The 23298-nt window shown below is 41.9% G+C and overlaps 1 protein-coding gene across 4 annotated transcripts in view; it reads left to right on the forward strand.

The window, feature by feature from the left end:
• Positions 1-23298, forward strand: part of ZNF394 (zinc finger protein 394) — a 30826-nt gene that overhangs the window by 1055 nt on the left and 6473 nt on the right. The window contains exons 1-4 of one of the 4 annotated variants that reach the window (XM_053213277.1): positions 6474-7303; positions 7412-7926; positions 10061-10196; positions 18798-19877. In XM_053213277.1, coding sequence (XP_053069252.1) covers positions 7195-7303; positions 7412-7926; positions 10061-10196; positions 18798-19873 — 1836 coding nt within the window. In that variant the 5' untranslated portion in view covers positions 6474-7194 and the 3' untranslated portion in view covers positions 19874-19877. Of the gene's footprint in view, positions 1-6471; positions 7304-7411; positions 7927-10060; positions 10197-18797; positions 19878-22720; positions 22766-23298 lie in introns of those variants that run through there. The other 3 variants (XM_053213278.1, XM_027042164.2, XM_053213279.1) reach the window with 3 other exon arrangements.

Raw genomic sequence — 23298 nt, forward strand, 5'->3', positions numbered from 1 at the left:
TTGAGCATTAATAATTGGTTTTACTATTTCTTACAGAGAACGCCCCCTGCTGTGTTTCTTCTTCAAAGTATTTTTGCTTCTTTAGTTCTTGTCCAAATTAACTATAGATTCAATTTTCCTAGTTCCAGAAATAAATCTGTTTTGGGATCATTTTTAATATGTATTCACTTAGGGAGAGTTGACGTTCCTTTTTTTCCCTTTTTAAAAAAATTTATTTTTTAGAGAGAGCAAGTGTGTGAGCACAAGCAGGAGAGGGGCAGAGAGAGAGGGAGAGAGAGAATTCCAAGTAGGCTCCGTGTTTTCAGCACAGAGCCCTATAAGGGGCTCCATCTCACGAACCATGAAATCATGACCTGAGCCAAAATCAAGAGTCAGGCACTTAACCAACTGAGCCACCCAGGTACCCCAGGGTGAATTGACATTCTTATAAAGTTGGTTTTCCTATCCAAGAACATGGTATGTTTTTCCATTTGTGGAAAAAAAACCTAATTGTGGATCCTTTTGGAGTGTTTTAAAGTTTTCTTCATGATTTTGCACATAGTTATGTTTATTCTTAAGTGTTTTATCTTTTTTGTTGTTGTTAATATTGTGAATTGGGTTGCACTGGCTTTTAAAAGTTTGTCTGTTAGTTTTTGTTGTGTAACAAACAACCCCAAACTTAGCGACCTAAAAAAGGAACCACTTATTTTGCTTATGACTCTGTGGGCTGACGATTTGGTCCAGACTTACCTGGCTGGCTTTTCTGCTGGGCTCCTTCTTTTTGTCTGTGTTCAGCTGCCAGTGTGAGCTAAGCAGTTTGCCTGGGGATTAGATGATTGTCACTTGGAGTGCTAGGAGGCATTTAGGCCACACGTTTCCCATCACCCAGCAGCTTAGCTCATACTTCCTCACTTGGTGGTGGCAGGTTACAAAAGCAAGAAACCAGAAGTTGCAAAAGTTCTTGATATCCAGGCTTGAAACTCACACGGTGTCACTTCTGTTGGTCAAAGCAAGCCACAAGAGCAGTCCAAATCCAAAGGGTGGGAAATAGACTCCACTTCTAGAAGGGAGAAACTGCAAAGTCTATTCCTATACGTTTTGTTTTACTTTTTTGGCCATTTTTGCCATATACCACAATAAGATACTATGAAGAAGAGAGAAAAGGGTGATGATCCAGTTAGTACTGGAAATGGACTTTTTACATAACGATCAGCCTGCATGGCACAGTAAAAGGTCTAGAAAGTGCTGCGTTAGGCACTTTGAATTTTGTCTTTATATTAAACTAGACCTTCAGAGAGCTGAATACTTAAACTATATACTCTTTTCTTCCTTCATAGAATTAGCTATTTTTAATATTTCAAATTTTTATTTCAAATTTAGTTAGTTAACATATAGTGTAATGTTAGTTTCAGGAGTAGAACTTAGTGATTCATCACTTAGACGCAGCACCCAGTGCTCATCACCAGTGCCCTCCTTAATACCCATTACCCATTTAGCCCATCCCCCACCCACCTCCCCTTCAGCAACCCTTCCTTTGTTCTCTAGAGTCAAGAGTCTCTTATGGTTTGCCTCCCTCTCTCTCTTTTTTCCCTTTCCCCTATGTTCATCTGTTTTGTTTCTTAAAGAATTGGCTCTTTTGAATTGTGCTTTGGTACCTGCCATCAGCTAACATTAAAAGGAATTAAAATCCATTAATTTTATTTATTATAGAGATCTTAAAATACCATCCACTATGTCACATAGCCCTTTCCTAGGGTACTCATGGGAAATTTCTCTTCCCACTTAGTATCAAGAATAGCTGGATTTCTCCTAAGCTACTATTAATAGTTTGATTTTACCCAAGTTACACTGCATATCATGTAACTGATCTTGTTTTCCTCTTGCATTGGCTGCTGAGGCTTTTCAGAGCCAAATTGTGAGCTACATTTTGCCAATACATAGGAACTTACAGTAGACAACCTGTAATCTCATTTTATCCCTGGCCCCATCTTATTTATCCTTGCACTATTTTCCTTTTCTCAATTATTTTTTAAAGGTGAGGCAGTGTATCATGATTAGAGCCCATAGTCACACAACCCAGAGGCAGGAGTTGGTAGAACTTGACTGGTAATCAGCTGGTGAGCAGACAACCTTATTGGGAAAAATGCTTGTATTGGGGCACCTGGGTGGCTCAGTGGGTTAAGTATAGGACTTGGGCTCAGGTCATGAGCCCAGGTCACAAACTCAGGTTTGTGAGTTCAAGTCCCACATTGGGCTCTGGGCTGACAGCTTGGAGCCTGGAGCCTGCTTTGGATTCTGTGTCTCCCTCTCTCTTTGCCTCTCCCCCACTTATGCTCTGTCTCTCTCTCTCTCTCTCTCTCTCTCAAAAATAAACATTAAAAAAATTTAATGCTTGTATTGCCCTCATAGTACTTGCTATTTACTTATAGATTCCATAATTAATTATATAAGTGGATATTTTCTGAAGCTAGGTTTGTCTGTACTTAGGGATTTGCATTCTGTCCTTAATTCCCTTGCCCATCCTTGGCCGCCTGACCCTAGTGGAAGCCTTGCCCTGCAATACTGGAAAAGAACTTCTGACTTCCTGCCAGATTGTGATAACATTCCCATAGAGATGAATAAGTGACTTGTACACAGTGTGTGCCTTCAGATATAAACATGGGACCAGTTATGTCATTAAATTGTTATATATTGCTCCAAATTATTAGAATGACAAACCTGAGCCTTGAGAATAGTGAAGTTGTTTCTCCAGAAGTGGATTTGTCATGAAGATTAATCCTGAAAAATCTGCCTTCACCTCTTTCACACCCTGTTAATGTCTAAGCAAAACAAATCACAAACAGACTAGTACAACCACTTAGCTGTTAGACCAAAAGTAGGGGTTGACTCCCTATGCTTGTGCACAACTTTTGAATAAATCATTAGTTTATAATTTAAACTTTAGCCCATAGAGATGTCATGGAATTCTGACCTTGAGTGAGACTTTGCATTCATAAAGCAGGATATTAATTGTATTCGTTTAAATAAATGAATTAAAAAAAATTTTTTTTAACGTTTATTTATTTTTGAGACAGAGAGAGACAGAGCACGAACGGGGGAGGATCAGAGAGAGAGGGAGCACAGAATCTGAAACAGGCTCCAGGCTCTGAGCAGTCAGCACAGAGCCCAACGCAGGGCTCGAACTCACGGACCGTGAGATCGTGACCTGAGCTGAAGTTGGACGCTTAACCGACTGAGCCACCCAGGCGCCCCTAAATAAATGAATTTTTAAATGAATTTACTTATAACATATAACTTGTATAATTCCTCACTTGTTAAATAAATAATGCAGATGATTTAATGTAAATGTTAAACTAATGTACAGTATTTCTCATTTCAATTGTATGATTTATTTTCTGAACATTGTTGAAATATAAATGAATATGAAACATGTAAAACATGATTACTGTATTTTTATTATACTGTTTCTTGAAGCAAGAAAAAAAACACTAGAAAAAATTTTCCACTATTAAATAGCTAGATTATTTTCTGCTTCCGACTTTTCTGAGTACATGGGGTCCAGAGATTCAGCTATTCCCATGATACTTAAATAAGTCTTTGGTATTTATATTTTCAAACATACTATAATTAAGAGTTTACAGTCACATAGGGACGGCTGGTTGGCTCAGTCGGTAGAGTGTGTGACTCAATCTCAGGGTTGTGAGTTTGAGCCCCATGTTGGGTTAGAGATTTTTTAAAAGTTATAGTCACATAATAGAGTCCCACGGTCAAATCATATCATCATAAAATATTTTTTAATGAAGTTTAAAAAATGACGAAAATTCCAATTTGTCATTTACTCCTATTGCAGACTGAATTCAAGCTTAGTTTCAAATGCTTGGAGGCAAGATGCTTGTGGTAGACCCTCATTCCTTCCACAGTTTCCCCTGAGATACAACTCTGCTTCACATTGTCATCTCACACAAAATGTTTATGTGTCCTTATAAGGACATAGATAATCTATTTATACACAATATTTAAATTCTGTACTGGTCAGGGGCACCTAAGTGGCTCATTCGGTTGAGCTTCTGACTCTTTAAAAAAAAATTTTTTTTTATGTTTAGTTATTTTTGAGAGTGAGAGAGACAGAGCATGAGTGGGAGAGAGGCAGAGAAAGAGGGAGACACAGAATCTGAAGCAGCCTCCAGGTTCTGAGCTGTCAGTGCAGAGCCTGATGTGGGGCTAGATCCCATGGACTGGGAGATCATGATCTGAGCCAAAGTCAGCCACTTAACTGACTGAGCCACCCAGGTGGCCCGAACTTCTGACTCTTGATATCAGCTCAGGTCATGATCCCAGGGTCATGGGGTCATGCTCAGTGCAGAGTCTGCTTCAGATTCTCTCTCTATTCCCTCTGCCCCTTTCCTCCTGACAAATAAAAAGTAAAAGAAATAAATTTTGTACTGGTCAGAAAGGTTCATCTGATTGCTGCTTTTCAATTCGTGTGTACACAAATTACCTGTGGATCTTTCCAAAATACAGGTTCTGATTCAGTAGGTCTGGAGCAAGGGTTGAAATTCTGCATTTCTAACAAGCTTCCCAGAAGTGCCAGTGCCAGTGCTGTCTCCATGCTTGGAGAAACAAGGCCTCATGTAACCCTGTCACCTGTGGGTGTGTGACTTGGTGCCATAGCAGAAAAGATAAAAAAAGGAAAAGAGGAAAGAAGGAAAGAAAGAAAGAAAGAAAGAAAGAAAGAAAGAAAGAAAGAAAGAAAGAAAGAAAGAGAAAGAAAGAGGGGAAGGAAGGAAGGAAGGAAGGAAGGAAGGAAGGAAGGAAGGAAGGAAGGAAGGAAGGAAGGAAGGAAAGAAAAAGAAAACTTTTCTTGGATGAGGTGAAAATTAAGTCATCATGCTACCCAATTTCTGATATAAATGCTTCATGGAAATTTTTTATGACTAAGGAAGAGGGTGAAGTTTCATTAGAAATGAACATTAACTTTTTTTGAGCGTGCAGGGAAGTGACAGAGAGAGGGAGAGAATGAAAATCTCAAGCAGGCTCCCCACATGGTGACATTATGACCTGAGCTAAAATCAAGAGTCTGATGCTTAACCAACCGAGCCACCCAGGCACCCCTGAACATTAACATGTTTTATGATGCAGATTATGGGTGAAACTCCTTATAGGGAATTCCATTCATGAGGACAAGCTCTTTTCAACAAGGCTGTAAAGCTGTTTCTGCATTCCATAACTCAGTCTACAGTAAGAGCCCTTGATTAGTCTGTTTACAATGAATAATTCTCTACAACTCTATACACCAGCTGTTTTCTTTGGTCTTTGTCCTTGCAGCAATAATAAAAGGAAACTAATTTGTATTGTTTGAACTCAAGGCAGGGAGCAAGCTGCCTTCTATTTCTTCTGCCTCAACCTCAAACAATTATCTCCGTCTTCATTTCTCCTCATTATATTCCTTTTTTGATATCTCATATTCTTACATTTAAAAAATATTAATGAAAAGAAAACAACACAAAGACCCTGGAACCGTGAGGAAGAAATGGGTGTACATACATAGACTGTGCCCATCACCTCCCTTCTTTTCTTCCTCAGGGAAAAGTACTTTTTCTTAGGAACTATGGAGAGTTTGGCCTTTTGGCTTTTCTCTTTCTTTAAAATTCTGCCCTGTTCTGGGGTGACTGGGTGGCTCAGTGGGTTAAGCGTCTGACTTCAGCTCAGGTCATGATCTCACAGTTCATGAGTTTGAGCCCCGCATAGGGCTCTGTGCTGGCAGCTCAGAGCCTGGAGCCTGCTTGGGTTTCTGTGTCTCCCTCTCTCTCTGCCCCCACCCCCGCTCAGGCTCAGTCTCTCTCTCTCAAAAATAAATACTAAAATTTTTTTTTTTTAATTTTGCCGTTTTTTTACCTCCAAGTTCTTTAGAAAGTGTTTTATTTATATAGTCAATATGATGCCAAACACAGATATAATCGAAACCAGCGAAGCATAGGAAAGAAGAGGGAGAAGGTGGCAGCAGTGTCCATACTGATATTCAAAAGTGAGGGAGAGCGAGTAAATGATAGAACAGAAGGGTTGAGCTTCGAAGAGGACAAAGTCCTTGGCAACTTTGATGCCTGAGTGTAGGACATTGCAAGGGAGCTGCGCATAGGAAAGCTTAATGTCAGAGGGATTTATTGGAATTTATTTAATCTTTTGGGGATTTGTTGCCTATAAACTTATCTACACCTTTTTTTAACACTTTTTTTAAGTTTATTTATTTTGAGAGAGGAGAGCGAGTGTGTGAGGGGGGGACAGAGAGAAAGAGAGAATCCCAAACAGACTCCACACCATCAGCATAAGCCTGACTCAGGGCTCCAACCCATGAACCACAGGTCATGACCTGAGCCAAATCAAGAGTCCGCGGACTGAGCCACCAAGGCACCCCTATCTAAACTATTTTTTAATTTTTTTTACATTTATTTATTTTTGAGACAGAGAGAGACAGAGCATGAACAGGGGAGGGGCAGAGAGAGAGGGGGACACAGAATGGGAAGCAGGTTCCAGGCTCTGAGCCATCAGCCCAGAGCCTGACGCGGGGCTCGAACTCACGGACCGCGAGATCGTGACCTGAGCTGAAGTCGGACGCTTAACCGACTGAGCCACCCAGGCGCCCCTAAACTATTTTTTAATTAGAACATTTCTTCAGCTCACATGGACATTTTAAGTTTTAATCTCCTGGGGAAATCTTTCACTATACCCTCCCCATCAGCCATGGCTGATTATGTCTACCTCTGGGTCATACAAATGTACTGTGCATACATGCAAAGTATTACATTCACCACCCTGTCCTGTAAGGATTTAAGTGTCTAACTCTCTTAGGAGCCTGAGGATAGAGACTATTCCTACTCAGTTTAATACCTATGGAGTCGAGCACGATGCCTTGGCACGTTGCAGGTAACTACAAACCTTTCTTGCATAAATACCACATTGATAGATGACCGTTTACCACTCATCGTATAGTTGGACCTTTTTCCTACAACTAAAGTTACAAAACTTTTTTCACAGACGATGTGTTTAAAAAATGACATTCAAGTTGTAAAATAAGAGTGTCATTTAGTTCTGTTAAGCTGAACGACTATAAGCTCCACCAGAACGGTACACACGCACCAGAGCGTCTCTGGAAGGGGCAGGACGACAAACCACCGAGATGGGTCTCACTCCTCCTGGGCGCCTAGAGAGGCTCCGGAAATGCCCGGGAGGGGTGGGCACCGCAGGGAGTCGTTGACGCACTTCCGGCAAGGTTTTATTCGTACTTTTGGTCACCTGGCGCCGCGGGTCGTGGTTGGACTAACTGCGGGTAGGAGGAGTACCGGAGGGGGCCGGGCCGGATAGGGCCCCGCTTGAGACGGGACAGTGGGGACCCGCCGCTCTGGGAAGGTCCGATGAGTTCCGTGGCTTTTTGCAGGGTTTGCTGTCTTATCACTTGGAAGGCAGAACTCCGGAAAAGTCAGCACGTGCTGGAGAAAGATGAGTTCGAGCTTGACCGCGAGTCAAGTCAGTGACGCCGAGGCAGGAGCCTGGATGGCAGCTGAGAAGTCTAGGGTCGCCGCGCCGTTTCTGCGTGATGGACTTTTGATAGTGAAAGTGGAGGAAGACTCACCCGGAGGTCAGGAGTCGGACCTGCCCGCGGACTGTCAGGATTCCGAAAAGTCGCGGCAGCAGTTTAGGCGGTTCCGTTACCAGGAGGTGGCTGGACCCGAAGAGGCGCTAAGCCGGCTCAGGGAACTTTGTCGCCTGTGGCTGAGGCCTGAGATGCATACGAAGGAGCAGATCCTGGAGCTGCTGGTGCTGGAGCAGTTCCTGAGCATCCTGCCCCAGGAGCTCCAGGCCTGGGTGCGGAAGCACTGCCCGCAGAGCGGGGAGAAAGCTGCGGCCGTGGTGCGCGCTTTTCAGAGAGCGCTTGATGGGGCCTCACCCCAGGTGAAGAGTGAAAGTGTTCTGGTGGTAGGGGTGTGAGGAATAGAGGTACACGGGATGCTAAGAGTTTCAGGCCTTTTTTCCTTGCTACATTTTTGAGCTTCAGGGTGTACATGAAACTTTCTTTCTGTAGTGACAAATCTATCCAGGAAATGATCTTTGAGTTAATAGACTTCTGAGCACAAAACCAACGTGGGAGTATTGTTTACCCATTGTAAGATCGCCTCTTGTGTAAGTAGATTATTTGCGGAAGAAAGGTGTCAGGATGGAAAGTGGCTTCATGTCGTTAACTACTTAGCAATAACTGAGCACTTTGAATGTGAGGTTCCCTTTTTGCTTTTTAACAGTTTGGCGACCCCCTCCTACAATTGATAATGGTACCTGGGAGAGTGGAGTGGGGCTGTAATGGAGGTAACTAATCATGCCTGTGTGATGAAACCTCCATAAAAATCCCAATAGTGTGAGATTCAGACAGCTTCCAATTGGTGAACACATCCATATACCTGGAAAGTGGCAAACTCCAACTCTACGGGACAGAAGCTCCTGTACTCAGGACCCTCCCAGACCTCATTGTGTGTCTCTCCATTTTGCTGTTTACTGTATCCTTTATCATATCTTTTTGTAATAAACTGGTAAACCTAAGTGTTTCCGTCAGTACTGTGAGCTGTTCAAGCAAAGAATTTAATTGGTAGGGGGAGGTCATGGGAACCTTTAATTTGTGGCCAAGTCGGACAGAAATTGTGGGTAACCTGGAGACCTACTACTTGAGGTTGGCTTCCAAAGTTGGGAGGGGTGAGTGGTCTTGTGGGACCAAGCCCTTTACCTGTGGGATCTGACTGTATCCAGGTAGATAGTGTCAGAATTGAGTTACACTTGAAGACACCTAGCTGGTATCACAGAATTATTTGATGTGTGGAAAACCCCTATATGTGGTGTCAGAAGTGAAGAAGTATTGTAGTGAAAGTATTCAGAGTATTGACAGTAGAAGAGACACACAGAAGTGTGATTTTTTTTTTTTCCTTTACCAGGAAGCAGAGGAGAGGCTCAGTTAAAAAACAAATGTTATTATACTCAGATTTAGAAATAGGAGGCCCAGCACAACACTCAGGACTTCCTGGGAAGGACACCAGGGGTGGTCAGGAGGCAGAAGACTGGAGCAAGGGGAAGGTTTAGGCCAGCGCCTCTACTGAGGTTTCCCAAGGAAATACACAGGGCAGGGGGATCTGTTTAAGATTGGTTGGTCTGGATAATTTCAGCATGCTGTAACCTATAGGGCTGGTCCCCAGTTGCCCTGAAACCTGGCCCTAGGATGGGCATCCTGGAGTGTATATGCCAGGTAGAGGAGGTATTGCTTGAGATAAGGAGTCTTGGCTGAGCCCTTTGCTCTAAGAATTGGCTAGCCCTGGGAGGGGCAGTCTCCCTAGACAGATTTTTAACATACAGAAAAATTTTAAATGTATTTCCCTTTCCTGTCATTTAGTGAGAGATCCTTGAAGTCAATTTGTGACCCATCACTAGACAAACATGTTCGCACACCAATGTTAGAACCTTCCCTTTCTAAGAACTGTGGCTTTACCTTCTGTGAATGGTAAACTTCCATTTAAATAAGTTACCTCAAAATGTCATCTTGCCAGATAATTATCTTATTGTGCAATGTTCAAGGGAAGGGAAAGTAGATTTTACTGAGCATCCGCTGTCAGGGAGGTACCTTCATCTTCTTAAATTTATGTCCATTTCACGCATGAGGTAACCGTATCTCACAGCCAGCACTGGAATTTGGCACTTTCTGGTTACCTGTACATTTTTAATCTGTATCCGATTTCCATTTTGATAAATCACAGTGATATAACTCAAATGAAGATTTTGCTCTTACCCCAAATTAGTGTGGATAGTCCACGGACAGAAAGGCTTTTCAGGATTGCAAGAGAATTTCAGCCTCTGTCTTTGTTACTCTGAAACTCCAGTTAGTACAACACTCACTGGAACAGACTCGACAGCCATGGTTATTACTTGATTCCCAGGGCTTCCTGCATAGGGTTTGCAGACTCCTCCGGAGTCTGGCCTCATCCTGAGATTAACAGTCACTTATGCTGTCCTGGGACAGCAGGTGCTGAGTGGAGGTCTCGTGTTGTTTCAGGAGTTGGTGAAGATTGAGAATGTGGCTGTGTCTCTAAACTGTGAGGAGTGGGAGCCTCTGGACCCAGCTCCGAGGGAGTTCTGCTGGGAGAGCGCACAGGAGGATCATAGGACCTCGGTCTCACTGGTCTCGCCGAGTAAGTGCTGGCTTTGTTTCTAGCTGTGTGTGATCTGTCTCTGAGCCAGTCACACACCCATGTTGAGAGCCATGGACTCTCTTTTGTGACCCCACTGGGACCTTGCTGTTCTGTATTGTTAGGTGAGAGATTCAGCTTTTTATTTTGGTTCATTTTAAATAAAATGCATACAGAAAAATATAACAAATATAACAGGCACCTTATATCTACCACCCAGGTTTATCATATTTTAATATTTGGCCCTAATGGCTTCATTCTCCCTCCCTTCCCGCCCCCCCCCCCCCCCCCCCCCGCTGAGAAAAAAATGTAACAACTGTAGATGAAACTCTGGATACCCTCCCTGAAGCTGTTCCCCTCACTCTTTCTTCAGAGGTAACCAGTATCCTGATTCTGGTACTTATTTCCATGCATGTTTTATATTTTCTACATGTACATGTAGCTACATGTGCACATTACGTGTGTACTTTCTATATGCAAAAATGTGTATATAAACTATATATGAACAGAAATACATATACTTGTAAACATATATCGTATTTTTAAATGTTTTGATGCTGTATAAATTATATTGCTGTATGATTCTTTTGCACCTTGCCTTTCTTTTTTTTCCCCATTACATTTTTGGGATTTATCCATGTTGGCACATGTAGCTCTAGTCCACTCATTTTAACACTTACATCTTTCATTGTATGACTTGTCCAAAATTCATTTATCTACTGTCCTCCATCAGTGGACATCAAGGCTTCTAGTTTTTCACTGTTACAAATAGCATTGCCTCGAACATACTTGAATCCTTCTGTGTTCATATATAGGAACATATATAGGAACTATAGAGAATAGACTTAGACGTGTTTGCCCATCTTACTGTTCAGAAGGCAGGAGTGCAACCAGTTTGTACTCCTACCAGAAATACATGAGAATTCTTCCTTCTCTACATCCTTACTGACATTTGGTGCCTGGCTGATGGCGTGATGTCGCAACACGGTAGCTCACATGTTCCTTTTAAAATGTTACGTCACGCCTCTGCTCAGAACCTGCAGTGGCTCTCTATTTCATGCAAAGGAAAAGCCTGTGTTGCCTAATGTGACAAGGCCCCGTCACCCTGCACACCCCTCTCCTACGCTGCCCCTCGCTCATTGTGCTTCAGCCCCACTGACCTCGCTGTTCCTTGACCATGGCAGGCATCCTGCCTCCTGTTCTTCGCTTTATTTGATCCTTCCACCTGGAATATTCTTTTTTTTATATATTTATTTATTTTTGAGAGAGAGAGACAGTGTAAGAGGGGAAGGAGCAGAGAGAGAGGGCTACAGAGGACCCAAAGTGGGCTCCACACGGTCAGTGCAGAGCTCGATGTGGGGCTTGAACCCACGAACTGTGAGATCATGACCTGAGCTGAAACCAAGAGTTGGACGTTTAACCAACTGAGCCACCTGAGTGCCCCTCTTCCTGGAACATTCTTCCTTCAGATCTCCACTAAGCAAACTCCTTGACTTGTCTCCAGTCTGTGCTCAGATCTCACTTTTCAGAGAGGCCTGACCTGACTATCATGTTTAATAGTGCAGTTTGCCTTTCCACTGTCCCCTCCTCCCACACTACTGTCCCATCCCTTACCTTCTTCAACTTGGTCCACAGCATTCATCACCCTCTGACGTCCTATAGAATTTACTTTCTGTTTATCTATTGTCTGACCACCTCTTCTAGAATGTAAACTCCACAAGGGGAGGGGTTTTTGTTTGGTTCTAATATATCCCAAGCAGTTGGAACAGATAGTGCTTGGCAGGTACTCAATAAATACTAGTTGGGTTAATGAATGAATAGTATCTTGTTGTTTTAACTTACATTTCCCTGATTGGTTCTGGGTTAAATCTTTTCAGATTTTTTTTTTTTTTTTTTTTTTTGGGTGGGGGAGGCATTCTGTGAATTGTCTGTATCCTATCTCCCTTCCTTTCCTCCATTTTTTTTTATTGCTTTGTGGCAGTCCTTTATATTTTCTGTATTAACTCTTTGTTATTTTACTATAAAGTAAGCTAGAAAAAAGAAAATGTTATTAAGAAAATTGTAAGGAAGGGAAAATACTTTTACAGTGCTGGACCAACTTTACCAAAAAATTCTGTGCATGACTGGGCCTTCACAGGTCAAACCCTTGTTCAAATGTCAACTATAGTCAGGTTTTTTGATCTTTTACTTTATGGTTTGTGTTTTTCCAACCTTTGGAAAATACAAGGCCCTTCTCAATCTTGATTCCATCTTTGCAGAGGCAACTTTAATATCTTTTTTGTGTTTTTCACTGGTATTTATTTTCATATTCCTAAATAGGATGCTTATTCTGCTAATTTTCCCCCGATTTCAGGTATTACCTCTTGACTGTCTCCTGAGGGAGATGGGACCATGCACACATTTAGCAGTCTGTAATTCTCTCATTATAGTTAAATCAGTTCTTTTGCATATTGATACAATATTTCAATATCCTACCCATGTAAATACTACCTGTAACCTGTATGATTACATGTCTTTTATTTTACAACTTCTAATTTTCTCTGGAATTAATAATGCCTCATTTTGCATGTGCTGCCTTTCTACCTATTGAACACCAGTCTACCCACAGTCTCCCTGTTAGAAATGTAAAACTGTATGTTCAAATGTATCAGGTATGCTATCAGTTTCATAGTCCCCTTGGAGGAAGCCTGCAGAAACTTCTGCTCCAGTGTGAATGGGCTTCCCTCCAGGCCTGCCACATGGCTATCGTCCTAAGAACCTTCTTTGACTATCACTCTGGAATTCCTTTTCTCTTTCCTGAACCCCACACCATTCTCTTCCTAGGTTTACCCCCTTCGATTTGATGGAGAACATCTTCCAGTATCTTCCAGAGAACATATTCTTGGGAGCTTAATTTTTTGAAAGTTTGCCTGAAAATGTCTCTATTCCTCTCCTACATCCAGATCATGGGATGGCCGGATTCCCCATTAGAAATGATTTTACCATTGAATTTTGAAGACTGAATTTTCTAGTTAGCTTGCCATGTTGCTACTGAGAAATTGGATGCCATTGTGATATTTTATCCTTGGTGTGTGATGTTTGTTCGAAAGCCTTTAGACTCTCTTCTTTATTCCTGCTAGTATGAAGTTTCAGAATGGGTGCAGCTTAGTGTGAAGGAGGCTTTTTTTTTTTTTGTTTTTTGTTTTTGTTTTTTTGCATTCATTGTTGAGTAGTAGGTGGGTCCTTGTAACATAGACACCCACACTTTGAATTCCGAGAAATTAAAAAAAAAATTTTTTTTAATGTTTATTGATTTCTGAGAGTGAGAGAGACAGAGCATGAGTGGAGGAGGGGCAGAGAGAGAGGGAGACACAGAATCCGAAGCAGGCTCCAGGCTCTGAGCTGTCAGCACAAAGCCCAACCCTGGGCTTGAACCCATAAACCTCGAGATCACGACCTGAGCCAGAGTCAGACGCTTAATTGACTGAGCCACCCAGGTGCCCAAGAAATTTTTTATGGTATTGTTTTATCTGTCTGTCTTTCGATCTATCAATTTTTATCTCATTATTTTTTTCCTGTTTTCTTTCTGGGATTTCTGTTCATTGGATGTTGGAACTCATGGACTGATCGCATCAGGTTCTTCTCTGCCCCTTCTCATTTCTTTATCTTTTGTTTCACATTCTGGGAGATCTCCTTAGCTTTGTTTTCCAGCTGTTACTGCTGAAATATTTCTGCTCTCATTGATATTTTCAGGAGCCTTTTCTTGTTCTTTAAATATTCCTTTTCTTATAGCCTCCTTGTTTCCTGGATGCAATATCTTCTCTTATTTACCTGAGAGTGTTAACTGTAGATCATTAGATTTTCTGTTTTACACATTGCATGTTTCCTCAGCACTTATATTCGAGGTTTTCCTGAAATGTTGGTAACTTTTCACTTTCCATTTGTTTTTGTTTTTTTAATTTTTTTTAACGTTTATTTATTTTTGAGACAGAGAGAGACAGAGCATGAACAGGGGAGGGTCAGAGAGAGGGAGACACAGAATCTGAAACAGGCTCCAGGCTCCGAGCTGTCAGCACAGAGCCCGACGCGGGGCTCTAACTCACAGACCGCGAGATCATGACCTGAGCCGAAGTCGGATGCTTAACCAACTGAGCCACCCAGGCCCCCTTCACTTTCCATTTGTATGTAATAGTCAAACATAAGCATTCTGACTGAAAACTCTGTATTGGGGTAGGATTGTGACCTGGTGCCTTTTATTCCCCTGACTTACTCATTCCATAACTGGAAGCCCGTACCTCCCATTTTGCCCAACCTTTTTCCCCCTCCCCTCTGGCAACCATCAGTTTGTTCTCTGTATTTATAGATCTGATTCTGCTTTTTGTATATTTTTTTCTTTTTTTAGATTCTACATATTAGTGGAATCATATGGTGTTTGTCTTTCTCAGTCTGACCTGTTTATTTATTTGTTTTTAATTTGTTAAGTTTGTTTTTTAAAGTAGGCCCTACACCCAACATGGGGCTTAAACTCACAACCTTGAGATCAGGAGTCACATGCCTACCATGAGCCAGCAGGCACCCCATGACTTATTTAGCATAATACCTTTTAGGGCCATCTGTGTTGTTTTATCCTTTTTTATTACTACATAATATTCCATCGTGTATATATTATCACATTTTCTTTATTCATCTACTGATGGACCTTTAGGTTACTTCCATAGTTTGACTATTGTAAACAATGCTGCAATAAATGTAGGAGTGCATATATCTTTTTGAATTAGTGTTTTCATTTTCTTTGGGTAAATACCTGATAGTGGAAATATTGGATCATATGGTATTTCTCTTTTTAGTTTTTTGAGGAACCTCAATACTGTTTTCCATAGTGGCAGCACGAATTTACATTACATTCCCACCAACAGTGCATGAGAGTTCCTTTTTCTCCACATCCTCACCAACACTTGTTATTTCTTGTCATACTGATTTTAGGCATTCTAACCAGTATAAGGCGATATCTCCTTGTGGTTTTGATTTGCATTTCTCTGATGATTAGTGATGTTAAGCATCTTTTCATGTGTCTGTTGGCCATCTCTATGTCTTCTTTGGAAAGATGTCTTCAGGTCCTCTGCCCATTTTTTTTTAATGTTTATTTATTTTTGAGAGAGAGAGAGCATGAGTGGGGGAGGGACAGAGAGAGAGAGACACAGAATCTGAAACAGGCTCCAGGCTCTGAGCTGTCTGCACAGAGCCTGATGTGGGGCTTGAACCCATGAACTGTGAGATCATGACCTGAGCCGAAGTTGGATACTTAACCAACTGAGCCACCCAGGTGCCTCTAGGTCCTCTGTCTATTTTTAAATTGGATTGTTTATTTTGGTGTTGAGTTGTATAAGTTGTTTATATATTTTGAATATTAATCTCTTATCAGATATATCATTTGCAAATATCTTCTCTTATTAAGTAGGTTGTCTTTTTGTGTTGTTAATGGTTTCCTTTGCTATGCAGAAGCTTTTTTTTTTTTTAAGATTTTATTTTTGGGGTGCCTGGGTGGCTCAATTGGTTAAGCGTCCAACTTCAGCTCAGGTTATGATCTCGAGAGCCAGCTCAGAGCCTGGAGCCTGCTTCAGATTCTGTGTCTCCCTCTCTATTTGCCCCTCCCCTGCTCGCACTCTGTCTCTGTCTCTCTCAAAAATAAATAAAACATTTCAAGTATTTTTTTTTTATTAAAAACAAAAGATTTTATTTTTAGCTAGACTCTACACCCATCATGGGGCTCGAACCCACAACCCTGAGATCAAGAGTCACACGCTCCGCCAACTGAGCCAGCCACATGCCCCCTGCAAAAGTTTTTTTTTTTATTTTGATGTAGTCAAAATATCTTATTTTTGCTTTTGTTTCTTTTGCCTTAGGAGACATGTAGAAAATAGCTGACGTCAGAGAAATTACTGCCTATGCTCTCTTCTAGGAGTTTTATGGTTTCGGGTCTCACATTTAGGTTTCTAATCCATTTTCAGTTTATTTTTGTGTATGGTGTTAGAAAGTGATCTGGTTTCATTCTTTTACATGTAGCTATCCAGTTTTTCCAACATAGTTTATTGAAAAGACTGTATTTTCCCTGTTGTATATTCTTGCCTCCTTTGTCATTGATTGACCATATAATTGTGGGCTTATTTCTGGGCTGTCTATTCTGTTACATTGATCTGCGTCTATTTTTATTCCTGTACCATACTATTTTGATTACTACAGATTTGTAGTATATCTTTTTTTCTTTTTAAAATTTTATTTTTAAGTGATCTTTGCACCCATTACTAGCCCCAAGATTAAGAGTTGCATGCTCCACCAACTGAGCCTGCCAGGCATCCCTGTAGTATATCTTGAAACTGGTATTGTGATACCTCTGGCTTTGTTCTTTCTCAAGATTGCCTTGGCTATCAGGTGCTGTTTGGGGGAATTTCCATATGTCAGGCCTGGGCTTGCAAATTTTACCATAGAGAGATTTATTCAACAAATATTTTTATTGAGTGTCTGCAATAAGCCAGATGCTGTTCTTTTTTTTCTTTTAATGTTTATTCATTTTTGAGAGAGAGGGAGAGCCTGAGTGGGGGAAGGGTAGAGAGAGGGGAGGACAGAGGATCTGAAGAAGGCTTTCTGCTGACAGCACAGAACCCGATGCAGGGCTCAAACTCACGAACTGAGAGATCATGACCTGAGCTGAAGTCAGACGCTTAACTGACTGAGCCACCCAGGCACCCCAGCCAGGTGCTATTCTAAGTGCTGGGGACGCATTAGGGAACAAAACCTATGAATCCCCTGTCACAAAAATCCCCGCCCTTTCTTGGAGCTCATGGTTTGGGACGTGAGCAGAGAACAGCACTGAGGTTCTACCAATTGTGTGTCTGTTTTCACTTGATTCTCCTGATGTGAAAGTGGTCCCTGTCCCCTGTTCTCAGCTGTACCTGGTGTCCCCAGTCCAGAATTTATGTGGTTCAGTCTCCCTGGGGAGTAAACTGCAAAAATTCTGGATTTGGGGTGGAATCTGGTGGCTTACCTGCTCCTTTATATAAAGACTTGCAGTCAGTCCTAGATTTGTCTCCCACCCAGACCCCACCTCCAGACATTGGAGGCATGGGGTGTGTCTGTTACTATAACCTATCACATGAATACAATTTCTCTTGTTAAACCATCCTCCATTCATGGGGTACAGGCTGTCGTGCCCTTCTTGACACCCCTTCCTGATATTGTGTCTTCTGCAACGGTGGAGTGGGGCAGGGGGAAAGAGATGGGTGTGTGGGTATAGGCACAAGTGTAAAAGGAAAGAATGGGGTTTGTACAGGTAAATATGAGTACATTTGGCAGGTTAATTAAAATCATTTAACTTGAAGGGCTCCTGGGTGGCTCAGTTGGTTAAGGGTCTGGTTTCGGCTCAGGTCATGATCTCGCGGTCTGTGAGTTCGAGCCCCATGTCAGGCTTTCTGCTGACAGCTCAGAGCCTGGAGCCTGTTTCAGATTCTGTGTCTCCCTCTCTCTCTGTCTCTCCCTGCTCTCGCTCTGTCTTTCTCCCTCTCTCAAAAATAAACATTACAATTAAAAAAAATAAAATCATTTATCTTGAGGAGTGGTTCATTGAGAATGTTAAAAAGGTTTGGGAGGGTGCTTATTTTTTTGCAGGCACTTGCTTATTTTACTCTTGCACCAGCATGAAATGTCACCCTTTTTTCTTTCTTTTTTTTTTTATTGTATTTAAATTCAAGTTCTTTAACATATAGCGTAAAAACGGTTTCAGGAGTAGAATTTAGTGATTCATCCCTTACATATGACACCCAGTGCTCATCATAACAAGTGCCCTCCTTAATGCCCATCCCCCATTTAGCCCATCCCCCCACCCACCTCCCCTCAAGCTACCCTCAGTTTGCTATCTATTTAAGAGTCTCTTCGAAGATGTGGAGAAACGGGAACCCTCTTGCACTGTTGGTGGGAATGCAAACTGGTGCAGCCGCTCTGGAAAACAGTGTGGAGGTTCCTCAAAAAATTAAAAACAGATCTACCCTATGACCAGCAATAGCACTGCTAGGAATTTACCCAAGGGATACAGGGGTGCTGATGCATAGGGGCACTGGTACTCCAATGTTTATAGCAGCACTTTCAACAATAGCCAAATTATGGAGAGAGTCTAAATGTCCATCAACTGACGAATGGATAAAGAAGATGTGGTTTATATATACAATGGAATGCTACTTGGCAACGAGAAAGAATGAAATCTGGCCATTTGTAGGAACGTGGATGGAACTGGAGAGTATTATGCTAAGTGAAATAAGTCAGTCAGAGAAAGACAGATATCATATGTTTTCACTCATATGTGGATCTTGAGACACTTAACAGAAGACTAGGGGGGGAGGGGAAGGGGGAAAAAATTACAGAGAGGGAAGGAGGCAAACCATAGAAGACTCTTAAATACTGAGAACAAACTGACGATTGATGGGGGTGGGGGGGAGGGGAAAGTGGGTGATGAGCATAGAGGAGGGCACCTGTTGGGATGAGCACTGGGTGTTGTATGGAAACCAATCTGACAATATATATATAAAAAGAGTCTCTTACGGTTTGCCTCCTTCTTTTTATTTTTGAATGTTTCAGGTTTGGAAACCAGAACGGAGAACAAAGACTTTATTCCAAAACAAGAAATTTTAGAAGAAGTAGAGCCGCAGGGGCAGCTACAAGAAGGGTCCCACAGGAAGGCTCCCCCTGGATGTAGTGACACTGGTGAGATAGGGGTAGAAAAGCAGTCAAGAAATCCCTCATCATTGAAACTGGAGAATTCTCCTGAAGAGGAAGGACTCCCCCGCACCGCAGATCTCAAGAATGGTCCCACGGAGGAGGGAGACTTCAGACATGGCCAACTTGGGAACAGGGCCAGAAGTTCAAACTCTGTTCTTTGTCAGCACGTGCAGGCCACAGGGAGGCCTGTTGACCACAGTGACCTGGGGGACAGTTGTACACAGAGTTCAGAGCCGGTAAAGCATCACACAGTGAAACCTCCCCGCTCCTTTGACAGCAAGGAACAGCTCCACAGTGCAGACCTCTTTAAGACCCAGCGACAGCTCCGTGAAGAAAGGCCGTATAAATGCGGGAACTGTGAGAAGAGTTTCAAACAGCGTTCTGATCTTTTTAAACACCAGAGAATCCACACGGGGGAGAAACCCTACCAATGCCAAGAGTGCGGGAAGCGCTTCAGTCAGAGCGCTGCCCTGATCAAACACCAGAGGACACACACGGGCGAAAAGCCCTACACCTGCCCTAAGTGTGGGGACAGCTTCCGGCAGAGCTCCCATCTCACCCGGCACCAGAGGATCCACATAGGAGAGAAACACTTCGAGTGTCACGAATGCGGGGAGACCTGCCGTATTTCCAACCGTTTTAGACATCAGAGAATTCACAAAGGGGAGAGACCCTACACGTGTGAGGAGTGTGAGAAGAGCTTCAAACGGTGCTCAGACCTCTCTAAACACCAGAGGATCCACACTGGGGAGAAGCCGTATGGGTGTTCTGTGTGTGGGAAACGCTTCAGCCAGAGTGCAACCCTCATTACGCACCAGAGGACTCACACTGGAGAAAAACCTTACAAATGTCTTGAATGCGGGGAAAGCTTTAGACAGAGTCCACACCTTATCCGACACCAAAGGATCCATAGAAATAAAGTCCCACTGTTTTGACATGGCTGCTGCTTGGGCTGTTTTGGTGTGTGTGTGTTTGTGTGTGTGTGTGTGTTTTCTGTTGTCCAGAAACGACATTCTTTGGCATTTGGAGTATGTCAGTCATTTGTGGATCGTATTTCCACGGGCATCACACCCAAGATAGATCAGTCAGTAGGTCTCAGTACCTACTCTGAACATCACTGTGAAGCAGGAATGTGTAAGCGGAGAGCCCTTCCAAAGGATGAGGGGGTCCCATGGAAGGGCCTCCCGACGACATCAAGGGCTCACTTGTAACGGTTCTGTCCTGGTCTCTTCTCTTTTCTTACCTCTGCTTTCAGACCAGATCTTGCCCACTCCACTCACTGCCCTGAGAAATATTTGTGACACTTAGAATTGTCTTTCTGCTTTGATGGTGGACAGGATTTCAAATACATGATGATCCAAAACACCGTGTAAAGTTTGGTACATACAAGACACACTCTATATTTTTTGCTTTTTTAAAAATGAACTTTGCAGAGTTGCTCTTTCTTCCCCATTCTAGGGGTTCAATTTTATAAGTCTTGTTGATTTCTTTTCAAAAGAGAGGCAAAGGGAAACGCCACCCAAATACACCTACAAATTCCCATCATTGTATCCTTTTCTAAGCTTATTAAATTAAGGGCACTTTATTTGAGAACTTTTGGTTTTTGATGAAAGTCCGCATTAAACCTTTTGGTAAGCTTTGTGTAGGGGAGAGGGAGGGAGGCTCTTGTGATATCAAATAACCTAAAACATGTTTTTTCTGTCAAGGCTTCTTTCTTTTTTCTTTCTTTTCTTTTCTTTCTTTCTTTCTTTCTTTCTTTCTTTCTTTCTTTCTTTCTTTCTTTCTTTCTTTCTTTCTTTCTTTCTTTCTTTTCTTTATATTTACGAGAAAGAGAGAGACGGAGAGGGAGAGGGGCAGAGAGAGAGGGAGACACAGAATCCGAAGAAGGCTCCAGGCTCTGAACTGTCAGCACAGAGCCAGAAGCAGGGCTCGAACTTGTGAACTGCAAGATCATGACCTGAGCCAAAGATCAGATGCTTAACCAACTGAGCCACCCAACCACCCCTGTCAAGGCTTCCTAACGTATGGGACATAAGGAAGTGGTGTGGAGTGCATCCTTGGGGGTGTTCCAGAAGAGGACACCAAAGGCAGAAAGAAGCTCCTTCAGCTCTTGCTTGTTTTGTTAATGGGTATTCACTGACATGTAATACTCTATCATCCATAAAATGCATCCATAGACATTTTCCATTTGACTTCCTACTTCCATTTCCATTTGACAATCCTACTGAGGTAAGGTGGACAAGGTAAGCTACCTTGTCATTCCCAGGTAGAAAGGAAGTGGAGGCTCACAGTTGATGCTTTAGAACTTGGGTGATCTGACTGCTTGTCCAGTAACGTGAGTTTTTTCCTTTACATCAGTGATGGGCTCCCACCCCACCATGGCTTGCCGCTTCTCCCTGCCCCTCCTCCCCTCTGCCCAGTAGTAGTGGTGGAGGGCCAGTGGCGCATGCACACGCCTCAAGATAAGAAACACTAGCTCAGAAATGGGGTTAAAACGATCATTATTTAACTTCCCAGCGCCGTCTTTCCACCCCTGTGCCTGGTGAGGGAAGGCTATGGGGTTTGCTTTTTTGCCCTTGTTGGGTTAAACTGTAGGAATGAAACTAAGCCTGAGCCTATCTTATCTTTCTACACACAAACATGTATTGCATGTAAGTTTTTTTTTTAACCTGGTTGGGGTTTTTTGTGTGTTTTTTAATTTATTTTTTATTTTTATTTTATTTTTAAAGTTTTATTTATTTAAGTCATCTCTACACCCAACATGAGGCTCGAACTCAAAGACTGAGATCAAAAGTCACATGCTCTATTGACTGAACCAGCCAGGTGCCCCTGTGGTTTTTTGTTTGTTTGTTTGTTTGTTTTATTGTAATGTTTATTTTTGAGAGGGAGAGAGAGAGAGCATGAGCCAGGGAGTGGCAGAGAGGGGGACACAGAATCCAAAGCAGGCTGCAGGCTCTGAGCTGTCAGCACAGAGCCCAATGCGGGACTCAAACCCACGAACTATGAGTTCATGACCCAAGCCAAAGTCAGGCGCTTAACTGACTGAGCCACCCAGACACCTCCCCGCGGGGTTGTTTTTTTTTTTTTAATCGAGGGAATATAAGCATACTATTGGATATTTGGAAAAATAACAGGAAAAGAAATTACCCATAATCCTACAACCCTGATCACCTGTTATAGGCATTTTGTTGTATTTCCTTCTGTTATTTTTTTCTCTGCATGCTTCTCATGTAATGAAAACCATAGTGTTTATATTTTACATCTTTTTAATATTATGTCTTAAGGGTTTTACGTGGTTTTCATAACCTTTATGCTTAATGGCTGCATCATTATCCATTGAGTAGATTTGATAATTGTGTCCCATTTTCCTTTTACTGGTCATTTCAGCCATTACTCCTTTTTGTTGTTGCAAGCAATGCTGTAGTGAATATCAGTGTAATTTTAACATAATTTGGATTGTTCTTTATTTTTTTAATTAATCAATTTATTTACTTATTTTTATTATTATTATTTTTTTTACAGAGGGATAGTCCAATGGGGGAGAGAAGCAGAGGGAGAGAGAGAATCTTTTTTTTTTGTTGCTTTAATTATTATTTTTTATTTTATGCAAAATGTGCATAATATTTTAGGATCCCATGCCATTTAACTGTTTTTAAGTTGAGAATCCTTTACACTTTGAACACCTCAAATGTAAGACTCAGGGAGGTCTTTCTGACAAAAAAAAAAATCTCAAAAACTTCACTTAATTTGAATTTACATCTTTCTAATTGTCATTTTCCTAGGATGAAAAGAATCAACTGATGACAACAAATGTGTGGCTCAAACAGGTAACTGTCAGTCCAAGCATTATATCCGCTAAACTAATTATTTCCAGTCTTTTCTATTTAGAAAGACTCCCATTTGAAAAATAATTATTTTCAGAGCATATTGAGTTCTTCAGTGAGATATCTGGGAATGGTTAGGAAGGGGCTATTACTTTTCATTTTCTTTTTTTTTTTTTTAATTTTTTAATTTACATCCAAGTTAGTTAGCATATAGTGCAACAACGATTTCAGGAGTAGATTCCTTAATGCCCCTTACCCATTTAGCCCATCCTCCCTCCCACAACCCCTCCAGTAACCCTCTGTTTGTTCCCCATATTTAAGTCTCATGTTTTTGTCTCCCTCCCTGTTTTTATTATTTTTGCTTCCCTTCCTTTATGTTCATCTGTTTTGTCTCTTAAAGTCCTCATATGAGTAAAGTCATATGATTTTTATCTTTCTCTGACTAATTTCACTTAGCACAATACCCTCCAGTTCCATCCACATAGTTGCAAATGGCAAGATTTCATTCTTTTTTGATTGCCGAGTAATACTCCTTT

This window comes from Acinonyx jubatus, chromosome E3, assembly GCF_027475565.1.
Source record: "Acinonyx jubatus isolate Ajub_Pintada_27869175 chromosome E3, VMU_Ajub_asm_v1.0, whole genome shotgun sequence".
Taxonomy (NCBI): Eukaryota; Metazoa; Chordata; class Mammalia; order Carnivora; family Felidae; genus Acinonyx; species Acinonyx jubatus.